Consider the following 21,704-nt stretch of genomic DNA (forward strand, 5'->3'; position numbering starts at 1 on the left):
AGCCTTAACAGCTTAAAGTTTTTGATAATTTAAAAAAGAAAAAAAAAAGAAGCTAAAAGTGGCTAGCTCAAATTAATATATATGTGCATTGATTTTTAAAATTTAATAATTTAATTTTGTATTTTTGATACTTTCAAATTAAAGTTTTTTATTAAAATAATATTTTTTTAGTTTGATAAAATTAAAATATAAATACTAAATCATTTATTTTTGATAAATTTAAGTATGTAATTGTTAATTATAATATAGTGCAATTTTAAGAGTGATTTGATCATTTTAAAAGTAAGTTAATGAAAAATTATATAGAATAATTTTTAATTTGATGGAACAAAAATAAAAAAATTAAATTTCATGAGTTATCATTTTAAATAACAAAATCAATTTTTCATATTTGTTCAATTTTAATTATTACTCTCAATTAATTTTAGTAAAAACAATTTTTAATCTGTTTATCGTACAACGTATATTATTATTTTAAAGTCTATTAAATAAAAAAAATTTAAATATTTATATTAATTTATATTTATATTTTAAATTTTAAATTTTAAATAATAAAGTGAAATTTATTTAATTTATACCAATTATAATTAAAAGGACTAAATTAAATATGATAAAATTAACAGTAAATTATAATATAGTCTTTAAAGTATTATTTGAATAATTATAATATTTAAAATACATATTTTTATTTTAATAAATATTTTTTTATTATTTATTTTTCATTTTCAGTAGGTTAATAAAAATTTAAAATATTAAAAAACAAACTAAAACATATAATATTTTATTTTATTTAATATTATTGATATAAAATGAAATTTTTTATATATTAAAAATATGCACATACTTTGTAATATTTAGCATAAATGTTGAATAAAATGCTTTAATGTATTTTTTTTTAAATGGAATGCTTTAATGTATGATAATTATATATTAAAATTATTAATATATAATTTTTGTAATAATGAGTGTTAAATTTAAATCCGTTTTAATTTATCTAAAAACTAATTTGCGAGGGAAAATAGTTTATTACTCATATAAAAAGCATATTACCATTTTTACGTCTGATATGAGATTCAATGAGAATTTATTTTGTAATAAATATATTTAACATAATATATCTAATATTATACAGGATAATTATAAAATAAATTTATTTTCTATACAAAATTTAAATTAAAAGATTATATATTTATTAATATAAAAATTTAGTGATTATATTATAATTTATTGTTATTTTTTTCTTAGTTAATTTTGTTCTCTTAATTTTAATTATAACAAATTGAAAAGTTCAACTTTATTATCTAAAATTTAATATTTTAAATATAAATATAAATTAATATAAATATTTAGATTTTTTATTAAATCTATTAGAAAAAATAATCCCGGTTGAGTAATTATTTTTTTATTAAAATTGATCGAAATTAATGGCGACAAATGTGAAAAAAATAATTTTATTGTTCAAACTTAACATATAAATATAAAAATTTATTAACTTTTAAAATTTTTTTCCAATAAACCTATATATAAATAAATATTAAAATGAATCAGAACACCAATAATATTCAGAAAAATAAAAATCACAATGTACTTTTAAGTATAAACCATAATCATAATTAATTATAATAATATTATACGCTTCAATTTAATTTACTTCAATGTTTATTAGAGAAGTTCAATTTAGCCAATTTGTAGTTTTTTTGTACAGACTAATCTAGAAATTTCAATGAACTATGCATACTATACAATAATAATTAATTCTTAACTTCAAAGTTTTTTTCAGTCATGTTCATTGAGATCGATTATTTTATTCTTTGATAATTATTTAGCAATATATATTTTTTTTTACAGTTTAAGAAGCAACTTTTGAGTATACATATAAGAATTGCATAGTATTTACAGGTTTAGTCTGATAATAAGTGTATCTGAATAAATCTGAGAGGTCCCAGATTCTACTCCTCTAATCTCCAATCACTATTTAAAAAAAAAATTGCATAAAGTGGAATGAAATTTGTATTCCTTTTATGATTATCCATAAACTTTACTACTAAAAAAATGTTAATAATATTTTATTTCAACTCTCATGAAATAAAATAGAATATCAGAGATAAAATAAAATGTCAGGAGATTTTTTTTTCTCGATATTTTGAATATAAAATATTTTTAAAAATGTATACACGTGAGTTTTGTTTTTTTTATAAATTTGTCTAATTCGAATTCAGATTAATTAAATTAATAAATTTCAGTTTATAAAAAGATAATATTTTATTATAAAAGTCTAACAATAAGATAATAATAATATTAATGATAAGATTTGGGTAATACTTTAAAGACTTTGGTCAGTTTCAATCTAAATCAAAAAAATATGCGAAGCTATTGGCAAAATCAACCTATGCCCAATTGGGCTGCAGACGAGAATAGATAAGAGAAGAAGACAATTAGGCATGTGAAAATGCCCAAAAATTCCCACCACCACTTCCTTTAGGGCTCCAAAAGCAAACGCGTTTTCTTAACTTTTATTTCTTTATATAGTGCACACAGCTAAGAAGAAAACTTCCCACCGCTGCCACAACAAGCTACCAACACTAAGTGATTCCCTTTTCACACCCTCTTGCCAAGATTCTGTTTCTGATGGGCTCCAAACACAAATAAATAGTCTTAGATATATATATATATAAAGTCGATCTAAGACTATTTATTTAATAAAAAAATTATTATTTAATTTTTATAATATGGCAAAACTCAAATAGTTAATTTATTAGTTTTGAAAAATATATTAAAATATATATTATATTTTAAAAAATCTACTAATTAATTTTTCTATTAATTTTAGCAGTTAAGAATTATAAAAAGATCTAAAATGCTTTTAATATGAAAAAATTAATTAATAACTTTAAAAATCTAATAGACCAATTAATAAATTTTTAAAATTTTTTTAATTATTTTTTATGTAGAATATATAGTGTGATTTTATGATCTAAAGTAGAAAATATTTTATATTTTATATTTTATATATTGTTACTATTATTTTCTTAATTTCTAAGAATTTTATCTATGAATTGTCTAATAAGACCACAAATTAATTATTTTTGGCTGAAAAAACCATCAATAATGAAAACAAAAATAAGAAAAGGAACAACACCCTTATTGCTTGATTTATAATTTAGTGAGAAATTAAAGATGGAGTTGACGATAAAAGAAAAAAAAAGGTTTTATGAAATTTATGTGAGACATACCCTACAAAGTAAGGAGATATGTCCAAATATGATATAATTTCTTGTAAAGGCCAAGCTATCAAATTGTAGAAATTGCCATATGAAAACCTCATAATTGAATGGCAATGGAGTAGGTGGTTGGATATAAACAGCAGATTCAGAAATTTAAGTTAGGGATATAATTTTATTTTTTTAATAAAATTTTTAAATTTATTTATTTTAATTTTTTTTATTAATATAGATATTAAAGACAAAGTTTTCAAGTTAAAAGTCAAACTGAGACAAGAAAATTTATATAGATAAAATTTTATAAGTGGAATTAATTTTTTTATTTTATTTTTTTAGTTTGAATAATTTAACTTATTACCCACACAAATACTATTTAATTTTATCTATATTTATAATTTATACTTTAAATAAAATTAATCCAACACATAACTCATTAAATTCATTTTTTTCTAGATTTATTTTTTTTATCTCTAAATAATTTATAAAAATATTAAATAATTTAAACCATTATTCATAATACTTTTTTTTAAAAAAAAATTACAATTTATTTTTTTATAAATTTAAATAATTTAATATATAATTTCAATCACATAAATAAAAATAAATAAAAATAACTATTATTAATTATTATTAAAAAATAATTATAAAAAATAAATATGAATAACTTAGCTTATAAATATTTTTAAATATTAGTATATTTAAAGTTGAAATATTAAAAATCAAAATAATTTTTTTGAATTGAAATAGAATAGAGTAGTTTATTACCATAAAAATAATATTTAGCGTTGCAATTTTTCTTATGAGAAAATAACTATCAAACTTTCTGAGTTTTTAGAAATTTACTAATTTGTATTTATATTAAAATTATACGTGTAAAAATAATTTTATATTTTAAAAAATTAAATTATTTAGTAATTTATTAAAAAATTATTAGTAAATTTATTTAGTTTTTAGTAAAAAAAATGAATAGTATAGACTATTAAATAATATATATATATATATATATTTAGAATTATATGGATTAAAAATATAAATATTCAATATAGGTTATTGGTATAATATTTAAATAGGGATGAACTAATAAATTTTTTAAAGATTAAAGACTTAATAATAATTTTTCTTTTATTTATTTAGATTTGAAGGAAAATTATCTAAACACACCTAAATAATTCAAAAAATTTCAGGGGCTATATCAATATGTACTAAATAATATGTATATTTAAAATTATATGGATTAAAAATATAAATATTCAATATAAGTTAATTGTATAATTTCTAAATAGGGATGAACTAATAATTTTTTTAAAGATTTAGGGACTTAATAATAATTTTCTTTTCATTTATTTAGAGTTGAAGTAAAATTACCTAAACATATCTAGGTAATTTAAAAAATTTCGAGAGGTCATGTCAATGAATACTAAATAATATATATATTTAAAATTATATGAATTAAAAATATAAATATTTAATATAGGTTAATGGTATAATTTTCATATAGGGTGAACTAATAAATTTTTCAAAAATTTAAATACTTAATAATAATTTTTATTTGAAGAAAAATTATCTAAACATCTAGATAGTTTAAAAATGCATCACATACTTAAAAAAAATCAATTTTTTCATTAAATTATTGATAATAAAATCTATATTATCATAAAAGGTAAATGAATATCAAATGTATTAAACATATTTTTTCTCAAAGATATTAAATAAAATATTTTTGTTTGAGATATAAAATCATGTGAAAATTTAATCATAAATATATTACTATCAAAAATAATAGTAATAAAAATAATCAAGAAATTATTAATTATTTATTAATTATTTAAAATATTGACCATTGAATTAATTGTTTGGCAATGAAAATGTGATAACTATATTTTTGCTTTTTCTAGTATATATATATATATATATATTAGTCTACAGAAAAACTGTTTCCATTCAAACAAATCCCATTATAACATGTCAAATCTAAAAGTTGTGTTCCCCTTTTAAGTTTCAAGTTCAATCTTTTTTTGGTGTTTGAGTGTTTTGCATGGCCCACCAACCATTTGACTTAAACAGTTATATCTCACTAAAATACAATCGATTCGATTTTAAATTAAACTGAGTAAAAAAAATTAAAATTAAAATTTAAAAATATTAAAAATTAAATAAATTAATTATTAAAATATAACCGAAATAAATTAAATGGATAAAAAATAATTTAATTCAATTATATCAAAACTAAAATTTAGAAATTTAACATATTGATTGAACTGAATAAAGAAGGAAAGGAAAAAGATTGAACTCAGACAATTGATTCAATTGAATAAGGATAAAATTGATTAATTTTGTTAATAAATTATTTAATATATTTAAATTAAATTAAATTAAAAATTAAATAATTTAAAAATAATAATCCAATCAAATCAAATATTATGAATAATTGAATTGTTGAATCAAAATTAATAGATTCAATTTCTCTTTTCAAACGGAGATATGCTATTCCTGATGGTCATAAAGCTGCTTTTATTCATGTGCGGTGACGTATAGCATACAGGTTCATGTCACATTATAGAACAGATGCTTTGATTTTGGATTGTTTTCACATACCAACATTCTTAAATCTACTTGAGTTTTTTTTTTTTTTTTTTTTTTTTCCCTCAAATTATAGTAAAAAGTGTTGAATAAATTTGCTAAATTAGTTGAAATTGGTCATTTTACTTTTTCGGAAAAAAAAAATTAATTTATGTTTAAATTAAAATAAAATTCATTATATCAATGTAAATTATTAATATTTTAATTAGATGGTTAGCCTTTTATGATTCATTTGAATTTGAATTTGAATTATTTTAAGTTCAGTGTGGCTTTAAGTGAATTCTAATTTTAATCTAGTGAATTCAAGAAATTCGATTAAAAGACAACATCCACAAAATTGGTTGCAATTAATTAAATAGAAAAGGAAAGATATTAAAAGATGTATGGAGAATCTTAGGAATTCTTTCAAACATATATGCTTTGGCTTCATTATTCTAATCCAGAATCATTCATTATTGTCAAAGAGATGGTATAGCATTGTCTACCAAGGAAAAAAAAAAAATCAAGCCACTATAGAAATAATAGCTTTATCAAATCTAATGATTAAAAAATATAGTTATTTTCAAGTAATTGCGTTGTTACCATATAATTACTCATGAAGATGGGGCAGTGCTGCCCCATCCTCCACCTTAGTTTGCCTCTGTTTATGATCTGTATCAAATCTTAAGATTTTCAATTATAGAATTTTAGTTGTTTTTATTTGATGATAATTATTTCAAAACACATTAGGGTAATGTTGAAGTTACAAAAAAAAAAAAAATCTTGATGATAGGATTGTGTTATGTGTTGGCATGTCATGTGAATTTGCTAAGTAACTTTTGTTTGTGATTTGGAAATTATTGTCCCTATCATTCTGCCAAAAATATCTTAAATTAGGTTGTTAATATCCACCCTTAAATGTCACTCTCTCTTCTTTGATGAATATTTTCATATCTCAAGTGGGACATATTGTATTTACAACTAAGCAACTATATATATAAAGAGTATAATTTTAAAAATGTAATTTTAATTTTTTCTATTTTTCTTAAAATTATAAATCTATGATTTTTTGTACTTTAATATTTTTTTAAGAAAAACAACTTTATTATTATTATTATTATTATTATTATTATTATTATTATTATTAAATTAAAGAATATCTATTTCAAAAGACTGTTTTATATATTTTAAACTTAAATTTCACAATTGTTTAATTATTGAAAAAGAAAAAAATATATATAATTGTGACAAGATATGCTTTGATTTGATAAATATAATTAAAATAAAAATATTTATTTTATTAATAAAATAAAACTTCAAAATTCATATTATAATTTATCTGTTAACTTTTAAATTGAATTTAGTTCATAAGATAAAAAATATGACTAATTTTAATATCTTGATTTTATTAAAAAAATAAAATTTAAAATATAAATGTAATTTTATACAAACATCTACATTATTTTTTTTTCAAGTCGATGATCTCATATTAAAAAAAAAGGTAGAATTTAGGTGTATATGAGTAAATTTCATTTGAATGAGTAATACTTTCCTCTTTTATTCCTTTTTTTCCTTATTTCGTGATGCATAATCGCCACTCTACTACAGTGTCACATGTCGCTGTCACACAAAATCATACGTATGGGCGTACCTGCCTACCCACTATCATCAGGCGGTCATTTAATTCTCTTCTGGCGCTCGTGCTGATAGGGTCGTGGCGTAATTAGGTTTGCTCTCCTACTCCCCATCATGTTAGATGAGCTAGATTTCTCTCTGATGATTTCGGGCCTTCGATCAGCCCGGCCTACTTCAATCGCAGGTTGGACGGTGTGCTGATGGGTCAATTTACATAATGGACTCTAATGGGTTTTGGGCCTAGCTCTTCTATCAGAACTCAACCTCAGCCTAAATGCCAGTGGCCCAGCGATCATCAAGTTTCCCTTTATCTGCTCATTAGTTATTCCATGATTAATAAGGGATAAATTTGTAGGCTTCAATTATGACCGCGCAGCCCTAGGGAGACTCTCATCAAAACATCTCTCCACTAACTTTACCCATTTTAAATTCGTGCTTTTAATTTCGCTCTAAACTCTTCTTCTTGCTCTGCTTCCTCTAATCCGTCTTTCCCCCTCTCAGCAAAATTTTTCCGAGGTACGTCTCCATTTTCTTGATGGCCACCTCTCAGATGTTGTAGGTCTGAGGTCCATGGTCACCCCTTCCACTCTTTTCAATTTTTTTCTCCGCCGACTACATAGACACCTCAATCTATAAGATTAGGGCTCCTCTTCACAATGAGAGAATTGTTCTTCCTGTTCCTCCACTAGCGGGTTTGATAGACCCTCAACAAGGTTGCAGCTTGATTTTCTATGTCAAGCAACGCGACTTCGGGTTAACCTTTCCTTTCTCCCCCTTCTTTATCGAGGTCTTTTGTCACTTCGGAGTGACCCTTCGCATGTTATCTCCGAATTTCATCCTCTTCATGTATTCCTTCGAGTCAATAAGTCTGTGCTGGGGTTTTGCCCCTTTTCTATTACTCTGTTTTCTACCTTATCACGTGTATTTTGCTCCTCAGGAAGAGTTGTCTATCTTCACGGGGTATAAAGACTCAATAAAAGGCTGGGCTGAGACCTTTGTGGTGGTAGAGTTGAAGGAGGGCTCTAGGATCAATTGGGATGTTGATCTCTCTTGGAGGGAGGCTCCCCAAGGCTGTAACGACTTTCCTTGGCTGCCCCTGGTGGACCAAATCTGCCTTCTTCAATTAACCTTTATTCAAAGGAAGTATGATGTCCAGAAATGCATGTTCGTATCTAGTCTTCGGGACTGTCAGGAAACTGGTACTCGTTAATGACTATTTTTCTGTCTTTTTTTTTTTCTAGTTGCGTTTTTTCCTTTTATTGTGCTTGGCCTTGACTCGGGTTGTTTTTATTTTTTTAGTTTTCACTATGCCAATGGACAAGATCATGCCACCCAAGAACTTTACTATCCCAGGGAGAGCATAAAAGCCACTATGAAGACCTTTAAGGCAGGCCGGCTAGTCACGGATGTGACCCGCGAAATTTTTTATGCGGTCACTCCTACTGTGGCAGGTCGGACTGTGCCCCTGCTTCTTCTCGGGCGCTGGTGTCTTAAAAATGTATTAAAATATGTATTTAAGATAAAAGCAAATTTTTAACCTTTGTATAAAATTCAATGAAATTAACTTTAATAGAAATTACTATTTAATCCTTATGATATAGAAAAATTCAGTAGTTAATTTTTAAATTTTAAAAAATATATTAAAACGTTTATGATATTTTAAAAGTTTACTAATTAATTCAATCGTTAGTTTTTAAAAATTTTGAGAGACCAACTAATAAATTTTTTTAAATTATAGAAACTAAATAATAAAATATTTATTTATAAAATTAAAAAAGTAACCACTAATAAATTTTTAAAAATATAAAGAATATTTTAATATATTCTTCAAAATTAAAAAATTAATTAATAAATTTTTTCAATAGACTAAATAGTAATATTTCTTAACTTTAAAAATATTTCATCTCTTGCATCAAAATATTTCATAAAAATAGAGTATTAATCTGTGTATTCAATATTTTTTAAATAAAGGAATGAGAATAGAATATTGAATTTCAAATATCCCAAAATTCAATTATATAAATTTTCTATTAAATTAAGCTTATAACAAATATATTCAATATTTAAATTATATTTACTATAGGATTACCTCGTGATTACTATGTATTTAATTTTTTTTTTAAAAAATAGAGATTGAAGGTTGGGAATTGAGGGATTATATATTGAATATTTAAAAGTTATTAATTATAAAATTTAGAGGTGAGAATTAGAATTAAGAGGATAAATTGAAAAATTAATCTATATATTCAGCTTAATTTTAAAGAAGAATATGGTTTCATGGATAAATTTTAACAATTATACTGGGAAATTTATTTTATTTATTTTTTTGGGTTTACCTGAAAAAGCAACATCAATGATAGAGCGTGTTTGTGATTGGAGGAGCAAAATCATTAACAAATCAAGAGGGGTATAAATCAAAGCATATAAAATGGTCTAATGTGGGTCCCAAGCTATGATGCTCTTTCATGAAGCATCAACACCACCCTTCCTCTTTAGGCTCTAAAGCACGTGCACTGGAAGCGTGGGCACGTCCACGGTAAAAGCCTGTTGATGCTCTCATATAATCAGAACTTCACTTTATGTCCTTTTGCCATCTTTTCTCTTGCAGAAGAAGAGACCAGTAGAAGATCAGGGATGAATCACCTCATTAGTTAGGCCAATCAAATCTCTAGACCCAGAGATTATTTTTAAAAATTTTTTAGACTAATAGACCCAGACATTATTAGGTTGTAAAGTTACACAGGAAAATTTAATAAAAAATTACTTATGCTAAAAATTATTTACTATTTCCATATTTTTCTAATTTTTAAGTTAATTAACATACTAATTTTTTATATTATATTATTTAAAAATAATATTATATTAAGTTAAAGTTTATTTAACATTAAAAATAAAATTTAAAGGTTTATTTAGAAAGAAAATTTGAACTCAACCTTAATTAAAATTATTTTCCTCAACAACTAGCCCAACAATACAACAAAACCCATATGAGGCTTTGATAGAAAAAAAGAAAAGAGCATATGAGCCCAAAAACTCCGGCACCGCAAAACACCATAAACAACGATACATGGCTATGAATTGAGCAACATGGCCCGTCTTTTCAAACAAACCCAATTTGGTAAACTCTAGCCAATGCCTCCTATAATTCCTGGACGCTTATGAGACATTGAAATTAATCTTGAAGATAATTATTGGGACTGAATTCAACCAAAAAAAGAATCAACCCATGAAATTTGATTTTTTATAGATGTAAAATAAGTTTGGTTTAATAATTTTTTTTAAAAAAAATTATTTTTTCAATTATCAGTTTGGTTATCTTTAATTTATTTGAAATAATCTAATTTTAATTAATAATATATCTTTTTTTATTAATAAAATATTATGTATAATGGTTATTTTATAATTTTATTACAATTATTAATTTTATAATCATTATTTTACTACAATAAATTATATTATTTATTATTTTTAAAAATAAAAATTTATAATAAATTATTATTTTTATAAATAGAAATTATATATAAAATTATATATTTTTTATCTGTAATTAATTAATAATTTAAAAATAATTTTTTATTTATTTTATTTCATTCGGCTATGATGACCGCTAGGCTTCATCATCCCAGTACGAAGACAGTCCCGCGAGGGCCGTATTGGTCCAAAGCCCAAGAAACCCCTCTAATGGGTCGGCCTGGTTTTTTCAGCTCTGACTCAGTCTCACCAAGTGGATTGAGTCCCTCGAAAATCTTAACCTGCTCCCGACGAGCTCGGCCCTGAAACGTGACAGGAGAAAAGACAGCAGACTCAGTCACCTTACAGCCTTGTCCACTCGCACCGAGAAGAATTAAATGGCCGCTTGGCATGAGACAGATATCTAATGCTTTCATACGTACGGATCTGTAAGACAGAGATAGATAGTACTGTAGCAGTAAGACTGTTAGGCATCGCTAACAGACGAAGGAAAAGAATAAAGGGAGGGGGACATCTCCTCCACACTCAAGCTTACACACACATACTGTAAACCATTTTTCTCTGGATTTCAGATCATCAATTGGCGCCGTCTGTGGGAAACGAAGGAGGTCTTCCCATCACCGGAGTTTTCTTTCCTAAAAAACCTACTGAGATCCACAATGGCAAACTACAATGAAAATCACGCTGTCAACGCCCCAAACAACTTGAGTTCTGCCTAAGAAGGGAAACAGTTCTCTTTTTCCGGCCCCACAACCCCCACTAGTCAACCACCAATGCTGCCTATTCCCTCACCAGGTTCGGCAGGAAACACGCCCCAAAACACCCTCTCTAATCAAGAACTCCAAACCATAGCCTTTCAACTACAAAACACTGCTCAATGGCTAGGGAAAATGATGAAACAAAGGGGTCTCAATACCCTGTTGAATGTGTTTCCCATAGCGGAGGCAACCCCTATCGTAGAGCCTCAACCCACCTTCAACCACCCAGCCCCTCAACAAAGCAGTCAAGGAGCCGAAGTAGGAAGCAGAAGAATTGGTGGAAGAGAAGAACCAATAGCTAGAGTTCATGGAAGGAGGGTAAGGGAGCTTCTTGACAATGACGAGGCGGAAAGCTATTCTGCAGAAACAGTCAGGGGAACAAGAAGTGAGGAATGTAGAGAAGGAGGCCGCCTGGAAAAGAGGCCGAGATAAGAGGAGGAAGACGTGGACCATAAGTTGCAAAAGTTGAGACAACAGCTTCTAGTCGAGCTGGGGGCAAAAGAGAATAGCCATACCTTCTTGCCTACCTCCTCGCCCTTCTCGGGGTGGATCGAACATGAGACCATCCCCAAGAAATTCATGATGCCACCCATGGCAATATACGATGGCGTAGGAAACCTGAAGGAGCACATCCTCAACTACAAGACCTTTATGGAGCTGCAGACACTGTCGGATGCCTTTACATGCAAGGTATTCCCTACAACACTTACAGGACTAGCCAGGGCTTGGTTCAATAGTTTGGAGGCAGGAAGCATAAGAAGTTTTGACGACCTCACCAACATCTTTGTCAGCCAATTCATAGCAGGAGTACCGGATGACAGAAAAACCAGTTATCTAGAGATAGTCAGACAGAAGAGAAATGAATCCCTGAGGGAGTACATAGCCCGTTTCAACACAGAGGCCCTACAAATCCCTAAACTAGATGAAAACTAGGCTGTGGAGGCCATGCAGAAGGGGACCACCTCCCCTGAGTTCTTCGGTTCACTATGCTGAAAACCACCCACATCCTTAGCATAGTTGATGAAAAGAGCGGAGAAGTATATAAGGCAAGATGACGCCTTAACAACCAGCAGGTTCGCCAAAGAGGCAGCAGAAAAGGGCAAAGGCTCGAAAGAAAGGAGGTTGGACAAGCCTGAAAGATGGCATAACAAAAGACCCGAGGGATACAAATAGCCCTGGGACAGAAGAGAGCAGAGACCATTCCCACCTCGGGTCCCAGAAATGATAACCCCCCCTCAATGCCTATAAAGCTGAAGTGCTCATGGCTGTTCAAGATAAGGAGTTCCTTCAATGGCCCAAACCCATGAGGGCGGAAGCAAATCGGAGAGAGAGGACATCTTCAAAACTTTGTAAAGAAACCTGAAGGGGAGAAACCTCAACAGAACCCAGTAGCGGAAAGACGTCGGAGGCTGGGAGCAGGACCAGTAAATGATGGTTCTAGCGGGACCATTAATATGATTGTCGGGGGGACCGAAGGTTGGATAAGTAGGAGAGGAAAGAAGAGGGGCCGAGACGAGGAGAGGAGAAGCAACGAAGTTCTGCAGGTGGTGGAGCACTCCCCAGCCACCATCTCTTTCTCCCCTGAAGATGCCCATGGTGTCCAAATGCCTCATGATGATGCCCTTGTCATTGAGGCCATCATTCACAACTTTCAAGTTTGGAAAATCCTAGTTGACGATGGAAGCAAGGTAAATTTGCTGCCGTACAGAGTTTTCCAGCAAATGGGAATACCAGAGGAACGGTTTGTAAGGGATCAAGCCCCTGTGAAAGGAATCAGAGGAACCCCTATAGCAGTGGAAGGGAAAGTAAAAGTGGCTCTAACCTTGGGAGAGCCTCCCTGTCTCGAACTCACCATGCAGTATTATTGGTGGTAAAGCTTCCTTTGAGTTATAACACAATACTAGGAAGGCTATGCTATACGAATTTAAGGCAGTGACCAGCATTAGGTACCTGACCATGAAATTCCCCACTGAGGCAGGGGTGGGAGTAGTTTAGGGGCACCAAGAGGAGGCAAGGGTAGTGTACTTAGCCACGGTGACAGAACCAGGCTCGACAAGTGAGGGAGGCAACTCGAAAATCATGAAGGTCCGGGATGAGAAGAAGGAAGCGAGAACAGAACCTGTGGGAGATCTGGAAACCCTCCCTTTATCAGATGAAGAGACAGATAAGATTTTCAGCCTTAACACCTGCCTGACCAAAGAACAGAAAACGACAGCGATGGCTTTAATCCGAGGCCATGCCTCCAGCTTCGCCTGGAAGCCATCAAACATGCCGAGAATAGACCCTGATGTAATGACTCACAAACTAAACGTCCTCCCCGGAGCCAAACCAATCAAACAGAAGAAAAGGGTAGTGGGAAAAGAAAAATAGCAGGCCACCAGGGAGGAGGTACAGAAATTAGAAGAAGCAGGGTTCATTAGGGAGTTCATGTACCCACAATAGTTAGCAAATCCTGTACTAGTGAAAAAAGCCAATGGCAAGTATAGGATGTGTATAGACTTTACTAACCTGAATCAGACTTGTCCCAAAGATTGTTACCCCCTCCTTGACATTAATAAAATGGTCGATTCCACGACCGTTTTTGATTACATGTCATCTTTAGATGCTATGTCTGGTTATCACCAAATACCCATGGACAGGTCAGATGAGGAGAAGACCTCATTCATAACGGAGGATGGGACTTACTGTTACAGGGCTATGCCCTTTGGGCTAAAAAATGTTGGAGCAACATATCAAAGGTTGATGAATAAAATTTTCAAGGGGCACATAGGAAGAAATGTGGAGGTGTATGTAGATGATATGGTGGTAAAAAGCCAAACCTTTCAGCAGCACATGGCAGACCTAAAAGAAGTATTCGGAGTGCTAGAGCAGTACAAAATGAGGCTAAATCCGGCTAAGTGTGCTTTCTTCATTAGAGGGGGAAAATTTTTGGGATACATGGTCAACGGAAAGGGAATTGAGCCAAATCCAGAGAAGGTAGAAGCCATATTGAGAATGCCTGAACCAATCTGCGTGAGAGATGTACAGAGACTCACAAGAAGAGTGGTAGCACTTGACCGATTTATGTCAAAATTTGCAGAAAGGTGCCTACCATTCTTCAAGAAGCTGAGGAAGGTCCCAAACTTCGAGTGGACTGAGGACTGCCAGTAAGCTTTCAAGGAGCTCAAACAGTACCTGAGTTCGCCACACCTACTCAGCAGCCCACTAGCTGGGGAAGAACTCTTGATCTATCTATCAGCCTCAGAACAAGCCATCAGTGCTGTGTTAGTAAGAGAAGAAGGGGGAGAGCAAAAGCCAGTATTTTATGTTAGCAAAGTGCTCAAAGATGCAGAGGTCAAGTATTTAAACATAGAAAAGTTAGCATACGCCCTGTTATTAGCAGTGAGGAAATTCAGAGTGTATCTCGAAGGCCATCAAGGAGTAGTGATGACGGACCAGCCTTTAAAGAAGATCCTCCACAGGCCCAAAATGTCAGGACAGATTCTGGCTTGGTCTGTTGAGGTCAGCCCGTATTGTCTCGAATACCGACCATGAATAACCATCAAGGCACAAGCCCTTGTTGACTTTATAGCAGAATGCTCCTTCAACAAAGAGCAGGCAGAGCTCAATAAGAAACCTTCAGAAGCAATGGAGGAAGAGAGCGAAAGGCAACCCTCGCGAGAATTTAGCTGGAAACTATATGTAGATGGGGCATCAAGCGCTGGGGGTAGCGGTGCAGGAGTAATGTTGAAGGGACTAGAAGGGTTCAAAGTTTATTATGCCCTACGACTAGAATTCAGTGCCTCCAATAACATAGCAGAGTACGAAGCCCTGATAAACGAAATGCTGATAGCAATGGAGATAGGGGCAACCGACCTTGAAATAAACAGTGACTCCCAGCTGGTAGTCAACCAAATAATGGGGGCATATCAAGCGAGGGACCCTACTATGCTGAAATACTTAGCGAAAGTAAAAGCCATTGAAGCAGAGCTCGGCGAGCAGGGAGTCAATGTGAAATATCAGAGAATACCTTGAGAAGAAAAAGAGGAGGCAGACCTGCTTAGCCGATTATCTGAAGAAGAGTTGGAACAACTCCTAGACGAGGTATACATACAATATATTAACATTCCTGCCTTTGACAAAATAGATGCTATAATGCAGGTTGAAGAAGGGCAAAGTTGGATGACCTCGTATTTGGAATATTTAGAGAAAGGAAAACTCCCAGAAGATAAAGCAGAAGCAAGAAAAATAGCAGCCCGAGCTCCCAATTATCAAGCAATAAGAGGCACATTGTACAAAAGAGGGAGATCTAGCCCATGGCTTCAATGCGTAGGCCCAGAAGAGGCAACCAGGGTTATGGAAGAGATTCATCAAGGAATATGCAGGGCTCATGAAAGAGCAGGGACATTGGCGAATAAAATTTTTAGGCAGGGATACTACTGGCCTACAGTCAAGAAGGAAACATAAGAATTTGTTAGAAGATGTGATGTGTGCCAAAGGTTCGCCAACGCGATCAACATTTCAGCCACCCCTCAATCCAGCATATCCAGCCCGTGGCCGTTCTCACAATGGGGCATAGATATCTTGGGACCTTTTTCCAAGACCACGGGGTAGAAGAAGTTCGTAATAGTGGCTGTGGAATATTTTTCAAAATGGCCAGAGGCTGAGGCAGTTCCCACTATCACAGCAAGAAAGGTGATAGATTTCGTTTGGGGCAACATCATCTGCAGGTTTGGGATACCGAGGGTGCTTATATCAGACAATGGCAAGTAATTCGACTATAAAACCTTCAAGGAATTCACGAGAAACATGGGCATATAGCACAAGTTCTCCTCGGTGGCCCATCCTCAAACCAACGGCCAAACAGAGGTTACGAACCGTGCTATACTCTAGGGATTGAAAAAACGACTGGATGGAGCAAAGAGAGGCTAGGCAGACGAGCTCAATAGCATCTTACGGGCATTCCGGACCACTCCTCGAGCGTCAACGAAGGAAACACCTTTCGCACCGGCGTTTAGGACTGAGGCTGTGGTTCTTATTGAATTACAAGTCCCGACTCACAGGATTCAGTTCAACAACGAAGACACTTACAATGACAAGTTGAGAAGCAACCTGGACGTCCTAGAAGAAATCAGAGATGAAGCACAAATAAGAACTGCGGCATACCAACAGAAAGCAGCTCGTTATTATAATTGAAGGGTTAGGGAAAGGAGCCTGAAGGTAGGAGATCTAGCGCTGAGAAAGCTGGAGGCCACAGGAAAGAGAGCTACAGTAGGAAAGCTGGCATCGACCTGGGAAGGCCCTTTTAGAATAATCAAAGTAGTCAAGTCAGGTGTATATCGAATAGAAGATATGCAAGGAAATCTAGAGCCTCACGTATGGAACATTCAACACCTGGAGAGGTACTTTTCTTGAAATATAGATAATGTAATATGAACACTTGTATTCTAAAGCAATGTGAATAAAATCGACTGTGCAATTCAAATCAAACAATGTCATTTTGTTGTCACTCATATCATTTTTCTTTAAAGGGAACATAACAGGCTTAAAAAAAGAGAGAGCCTGAACCTTATTCAAGACCTCAGTGAGGTAGGTGACCGAGCTCAGAAAATGACTCGGCACCACAAAACCGGCTGAAATGATGAAGCGACAGTAAGGCCAATGCGTCTGAATCTTGCTCAAGACCTCAGTGAGGTAGGTGACCGAACTCAAAAAATGACTCGGCACCACAAAACCGGCTGAGATGACGAAGCAACAGTAAGGCCAATGCGCCTAAATCTTGTTCAAGACCTCAGTGAGGTAGGTGACCGAGCTCAGAAAATGACTTGACACTATAAAACCGGCTGAGATGATGAAGCGACAGTAAGGCCAATTCGCCTGAATCTTGCTCAAGACCTCAGTGAGGTAGGTTATGGGGCCTAGAAAATGACTCGGTACCACAAAACTGGCTGAGATGATGAAGCGATAGTAAGGCCAATGGGCCTGAATTTTGCTCAAGACCTCAGTGGGGTAGGTGACCAAGCTCAAAAAATGACTCAGCACCACAAAACTGGCTGAGACGATGAATTGACAACGAGGCCAAAGAGCTTGAATCTCAAAAGTCTGCAAAGCGGGAAAGGGATAAAACAGGCCTAAAAGGGCTAGATCCCAGGTTGAGCTGCAAAAGACTAAGCTGGGGAGAACAAAACGCAAGGAGAGCCAAGCTGGAGGAGGTCAATTAGTAAAACGGAGGCTACAAGGTCTTTTCCCTAAGTAACTAGGGCAAGAAGAGAACATGAATACCCAAATAAAATCACAACCTAAGTATGGCTCAACATAGAGACAAAAAAGGCAGAGATCCGAGCTCGCAAAACTCAATAGGATAGGGCTAAAAGAACCATAGAAGGGTGGGTTTTGCAAAAAGAGACTCACAAATGAAGAGCACTCAATAAAGGTAAATCAAGTAAGAGAGACGAGCTCCCAGCCCGGATCCATGTCCAACGCGTAAAAAAGTAAGTAAGATTAACTAAGTAGAAAAGACACCAGAAGTCTGAGCTCACTTTCTAAAATGGGGCACGCGGTCTGACCGACTCCAATAGTCAGAAGGTTATTCTTAGAAAGAATAAAGTGCCCAAAACCAATGAGATGTGTCTGAATACGTCCGAGTTCGCGGTGCTGAAAAGCTATGAAATGAAAACCAAGAGTGCCTGAAAAAAATTAGAAAAAGTCTGTAAACTAGGATGAAGGGAGTGAATGAAGCCTTAAACGGATTGAACTGTCCAGCAAAGCCAATAAGACAAACATAAGCAAAGAGTAACTCAAATACAAGTGCAGACAAAGGCAAAGACATCATTCGTTGAAATTCAACACGCAATTAAGCAATAAAAGCAAAAGGAAAGAGTGCAACACCAGTGAAAAAAGGAACAAGTCACTATTGGGATTCAGTCATCTAAAATTATAAGAGGAAAGATTGTCCTTAGAGGACTAACATTAGTAACTACATTGCTATTCCTATTTACATCAGCTACAAAACTATCCCTAGGGAGTCCAGCACCCATAGACTCCTGCCCCCCAATACCCACAAAGGGCACAATTTCACCCCCCGAAGGCCCAGCGTCTTCTCCTTGAAGCCCAATATCTTCTCCAACATCTTCCTCTTGAGGTCCAATTGATGTATAAGGAGCTACTTTAGGTAAAGGGTTGTCGTCCTCCCCATAGCGCACCTTTTAGCCATCAGAATCTACCTTAGGAAATCAGAGGCGAGCCAATGGGGTGGAGGGGGCATCCTTAGCCTCCTGTAGACCCTGGTTGTACCCGGTGGCGAACATGTGGAAGGCTCTACTCCATATCTCACTTTTTATTGCGTCAGAAGCCTTGAAAGCCGCAAGCTGCGTTTCACAGGCCTCCTCAATTTTGGCCTTCAACTCAGGGGAGCCCTTATGGCGCTGGATGCGATCTTCACAGGCCCGCTCGATTTCAACTTTCAACTCTGAAGAGTCCTTATATTCCTATAAACATTTCAGGCAGGCCTGATCTGTAATACCCGGCTAGACTCCGGCATCAGAATTCCTACCATCCGGTGGAATCTCGGATGTCGGAACCCTCTAGAAGGGTAAAATAGGTTTTTCTAGAATGTTTTATAGTATTTTAGGGGGTTTTTGGGGAGATGTTTGGAGTCATGTTAGTGTATGTTTGGTCCCTCATTTGAGTCCACTTGTGTAGGTTCGGACCCGAGGAACCGAGGAGGCCAGCAGGGCTAGCTGCTTCAGAGTCTTTTCAGAGTTAGAATGAGGTAAGTAGAATAGATCTTTATGTTTCAAAGTAAATAAATTTCGAGCATATTCATGCATCACGAATACCATGATATATACTAGGTTGTTTGCATTAGAATTCACAAATATGTTGCATTGCATACTATGATGTTGATGTGGATGGATGTTGGATGACCTATTAGCCCTTGATATGATATGATGACGATGTTACGGTACGGAAGTCCAGTGAGGCCCATTCTATGCCCCTGGCACATTGGAATGTTATGTTATGTTAAGAGAAAGACCAATGAGGCCCATTCTACGCCCCTGGCACCATTGGAATGTGTAGAGGGCTATTGGTGATAAGTCCATCCTTGATGTGAATTGTTTGTGATGTGATGCGTTTGTGATGTGATGCGTTTGTGATGTGATGCATTTCATGAAAGCATATGTTTTAATATATTGTTTTACTATTCTGCTCACTGGGCTCTAGTAGCTCACCCCTTTCCCTTAACCCCCAGGCTTGCAGGTTTAGTATAGATCAGGAGGTCAGCAAGAGTAAAGGCATAGTGTATGTAATAGTTAGTTGTGGACATGAAAGATAATGTAATGTAAAGTATTGTACTGATTTGTATTGAGGATTAGTATTGTGCTTGACCCTAGAGTGTTTGGTTAATCCCTTTTGATGTATGTAATGTTGACCCAACTAGAGCATTTGATGAGGGCTCTAGTGTGGGGTTTTTATGTATTCTATTTAGTGCATGCACAAGTCAAGCTTGGTAAACGGAAAGTTTAAAGTTTTTATGTAAATGTATGATCATATATGGGATTTATTAGGTATGGCAGGTTGTATAGTAGGCTGGCTACGGGTCCCAGCGACCTTAAGTCGATCTGGATCCTAGCGCAGCTAGCGGTCCGATTTCGAGTCATTACAGATTGGTATCAGAGCCCTAGGTTCATATGGTCGGACCTAGAGAGTGTCGGGCTCATGGATGTTCTAGAAAGGCAAACACAATAGGAAAATCATGTCCACTAGGATAGGATGTGGAGTCCTGTCTTGCATGATGATGTGAAATGCCATGATTTTATGCATGTGCATTAATGTTATGCTATGTATGTGATGCGGGTTCATGTATTTCCACATGAACCATATGATGCTAATGTTTTTATGTGATGTGTGCTGTTTTTCAGAAGCAGGATGAGAGGCACTCGTCGATCTGCATGATTGACTGGAGTCCCACCAGAAAATGAGGGCATGGATGCCCGTCCCCCTGCATTGCCAAGGGCAATGTCCTGTAGATCTAGCAGGGAGAGAGTGTCAAGGGACCCTAGAAGGTCTTTTGATGCAAGCAGAAGGGGAGCAGTTCAGGGAGGAGTGTCAGCTGAGGGGGATGAAATGGATGTTGATCAGAGAAGGGATGGAAGTTTAGGTGTAAGCATGTCTGAAGAGGGCATGGGAGAATCTCAAGGAGGCACTCAGGCCTCGGGGTTTGCTCAACCACCCCAATATCAACCCTTTCCACAAGGCCCTGGGTATTCAATGGGAGGTACATCGGATTACCCCAGCTTTAACCCTTATCCCTTTTTCATGCCTTACCCTCATTTCTATCCACCATACCCCCAGTACCCCATGTATCCACCCTCACCTTTCTATCCAAATGTAACAAACCCTAATCCAGGGAATTTTGCACCTCCTCCACCACCCCCTGAACCAGTAGCTCCTGAAGTCCAAGCACCCAAACCTAGCTCATCTGGAGGGAGCAGAGTTAAGATGACTGATTACTTGAAGTTGGATGCTCCCAAGTTCAAGACGGGAGATGATCCATTTGAGTACCTGAAAACAATAAAGATGATTACAGATGAGTTAGGAGCAGATGACAGTAGAGCCATTCAGATGGCTGGGTTCACTCTTAAATGCAAAAAGGCCCGTGAGTGGTTTAAAAACTATGTGGACCCAAGATTGGACAGTTTAACCTGGGAGGAGTTTGCTAATGAATTTGCAGGATGGGCTTTCCCTGATAGCTCAAGGGAATTGAAGATAATCGAGTTTGAACAGTTGAGGCAGACTGAGGAGATGAGTGTTGATGAGTTTACAGATAAGTTCTTGGAGTTGTTGCCGTTTGTGGAGCAAACTTATGATACAGATCAGAAGAAGGCTAGGAGGTATACCATGAGACTCCACTCTAGGTATTCCTCCCTAATTCTTACAGCGGAGAGGGAGAGCTTCCACACTATTGTGGATGCGGCACAAAAAATGGAGGCTAGTGCCATCATTCAGGGGACAGTTAAACAATCAGTAGTATAGTCTTCGGGTTCTAAGACCCCAGGCAGGGGAAATCTAGATCCCTCTT

At 34.0% G+C, this 21,704-nt stretch overlaps 1 protein-coding gene across 1 annotated transcript; it reads left to right on the forward strand.

Annotated features, from left to right (window-relative positions):
* Positions 1-14,203: 14,203 nt before the first annotated feature.
* Positions 14,204-16,090, forward strand: LOC110607500. Its single transcript, XM_021746628.1, has 4 exons — positions 14,204-14,790; positions 15,024-15,135; positions 15,242-15,634; positions 15,785-16,090. Exons 1-4 carry the CDS (start codon positions 14,204-14,206, stop codon positions 16,088-16,090), a joined length of 1,398 nt encoding a protein of 465 aa, XP_021602320.1.
* The last annotated feature ends 5,614 nt before the right edge of the window (positions 16,091-21,704 follow it).

Source organism: Manihot esculenta, chromosome 7 (genome assembly GCF_001659605.2).
Source record: "Manihot esculenta cultivar AM560-2 chromosome 7, M.esculenta_v8, whole genome shotgun sequence".
Lineage (NCBI taxonomy): Eukaryota > Viridiplantae > Streptophyta > Magnoliopsida > Malpighiales > Euphorbiaceae > Manihot > Manihot esculenta.

What these genes read in the sequence shown, in the direction of transcription:
- LOC110607500 (XM_021746628.1), top strand. Translation starts at nt 14,204, where the DNA reads ATGGTCGATTCCACGACCGTTTTTGATTACATGTCATCTTTAGATGCT. An exon ending in TCAGGACAGATTCTGGCTTG is followed by an intron (nt 15,136 to 15,241) that starts GTCTGTTGAGGT and finishes AACAAAGAGCAG; the next exon opens with GCAGAGCTCAATAAGAAACC. An exon ending in TCGGCGAGCAGGGAGTCAAT is followed by an intron (nt 15,635 to 15,784) that starts GTGAAATATCAG and finishes GCTATAATGCAG; the next exon opens with GTTGAAGAAGGGCAAAGTTG.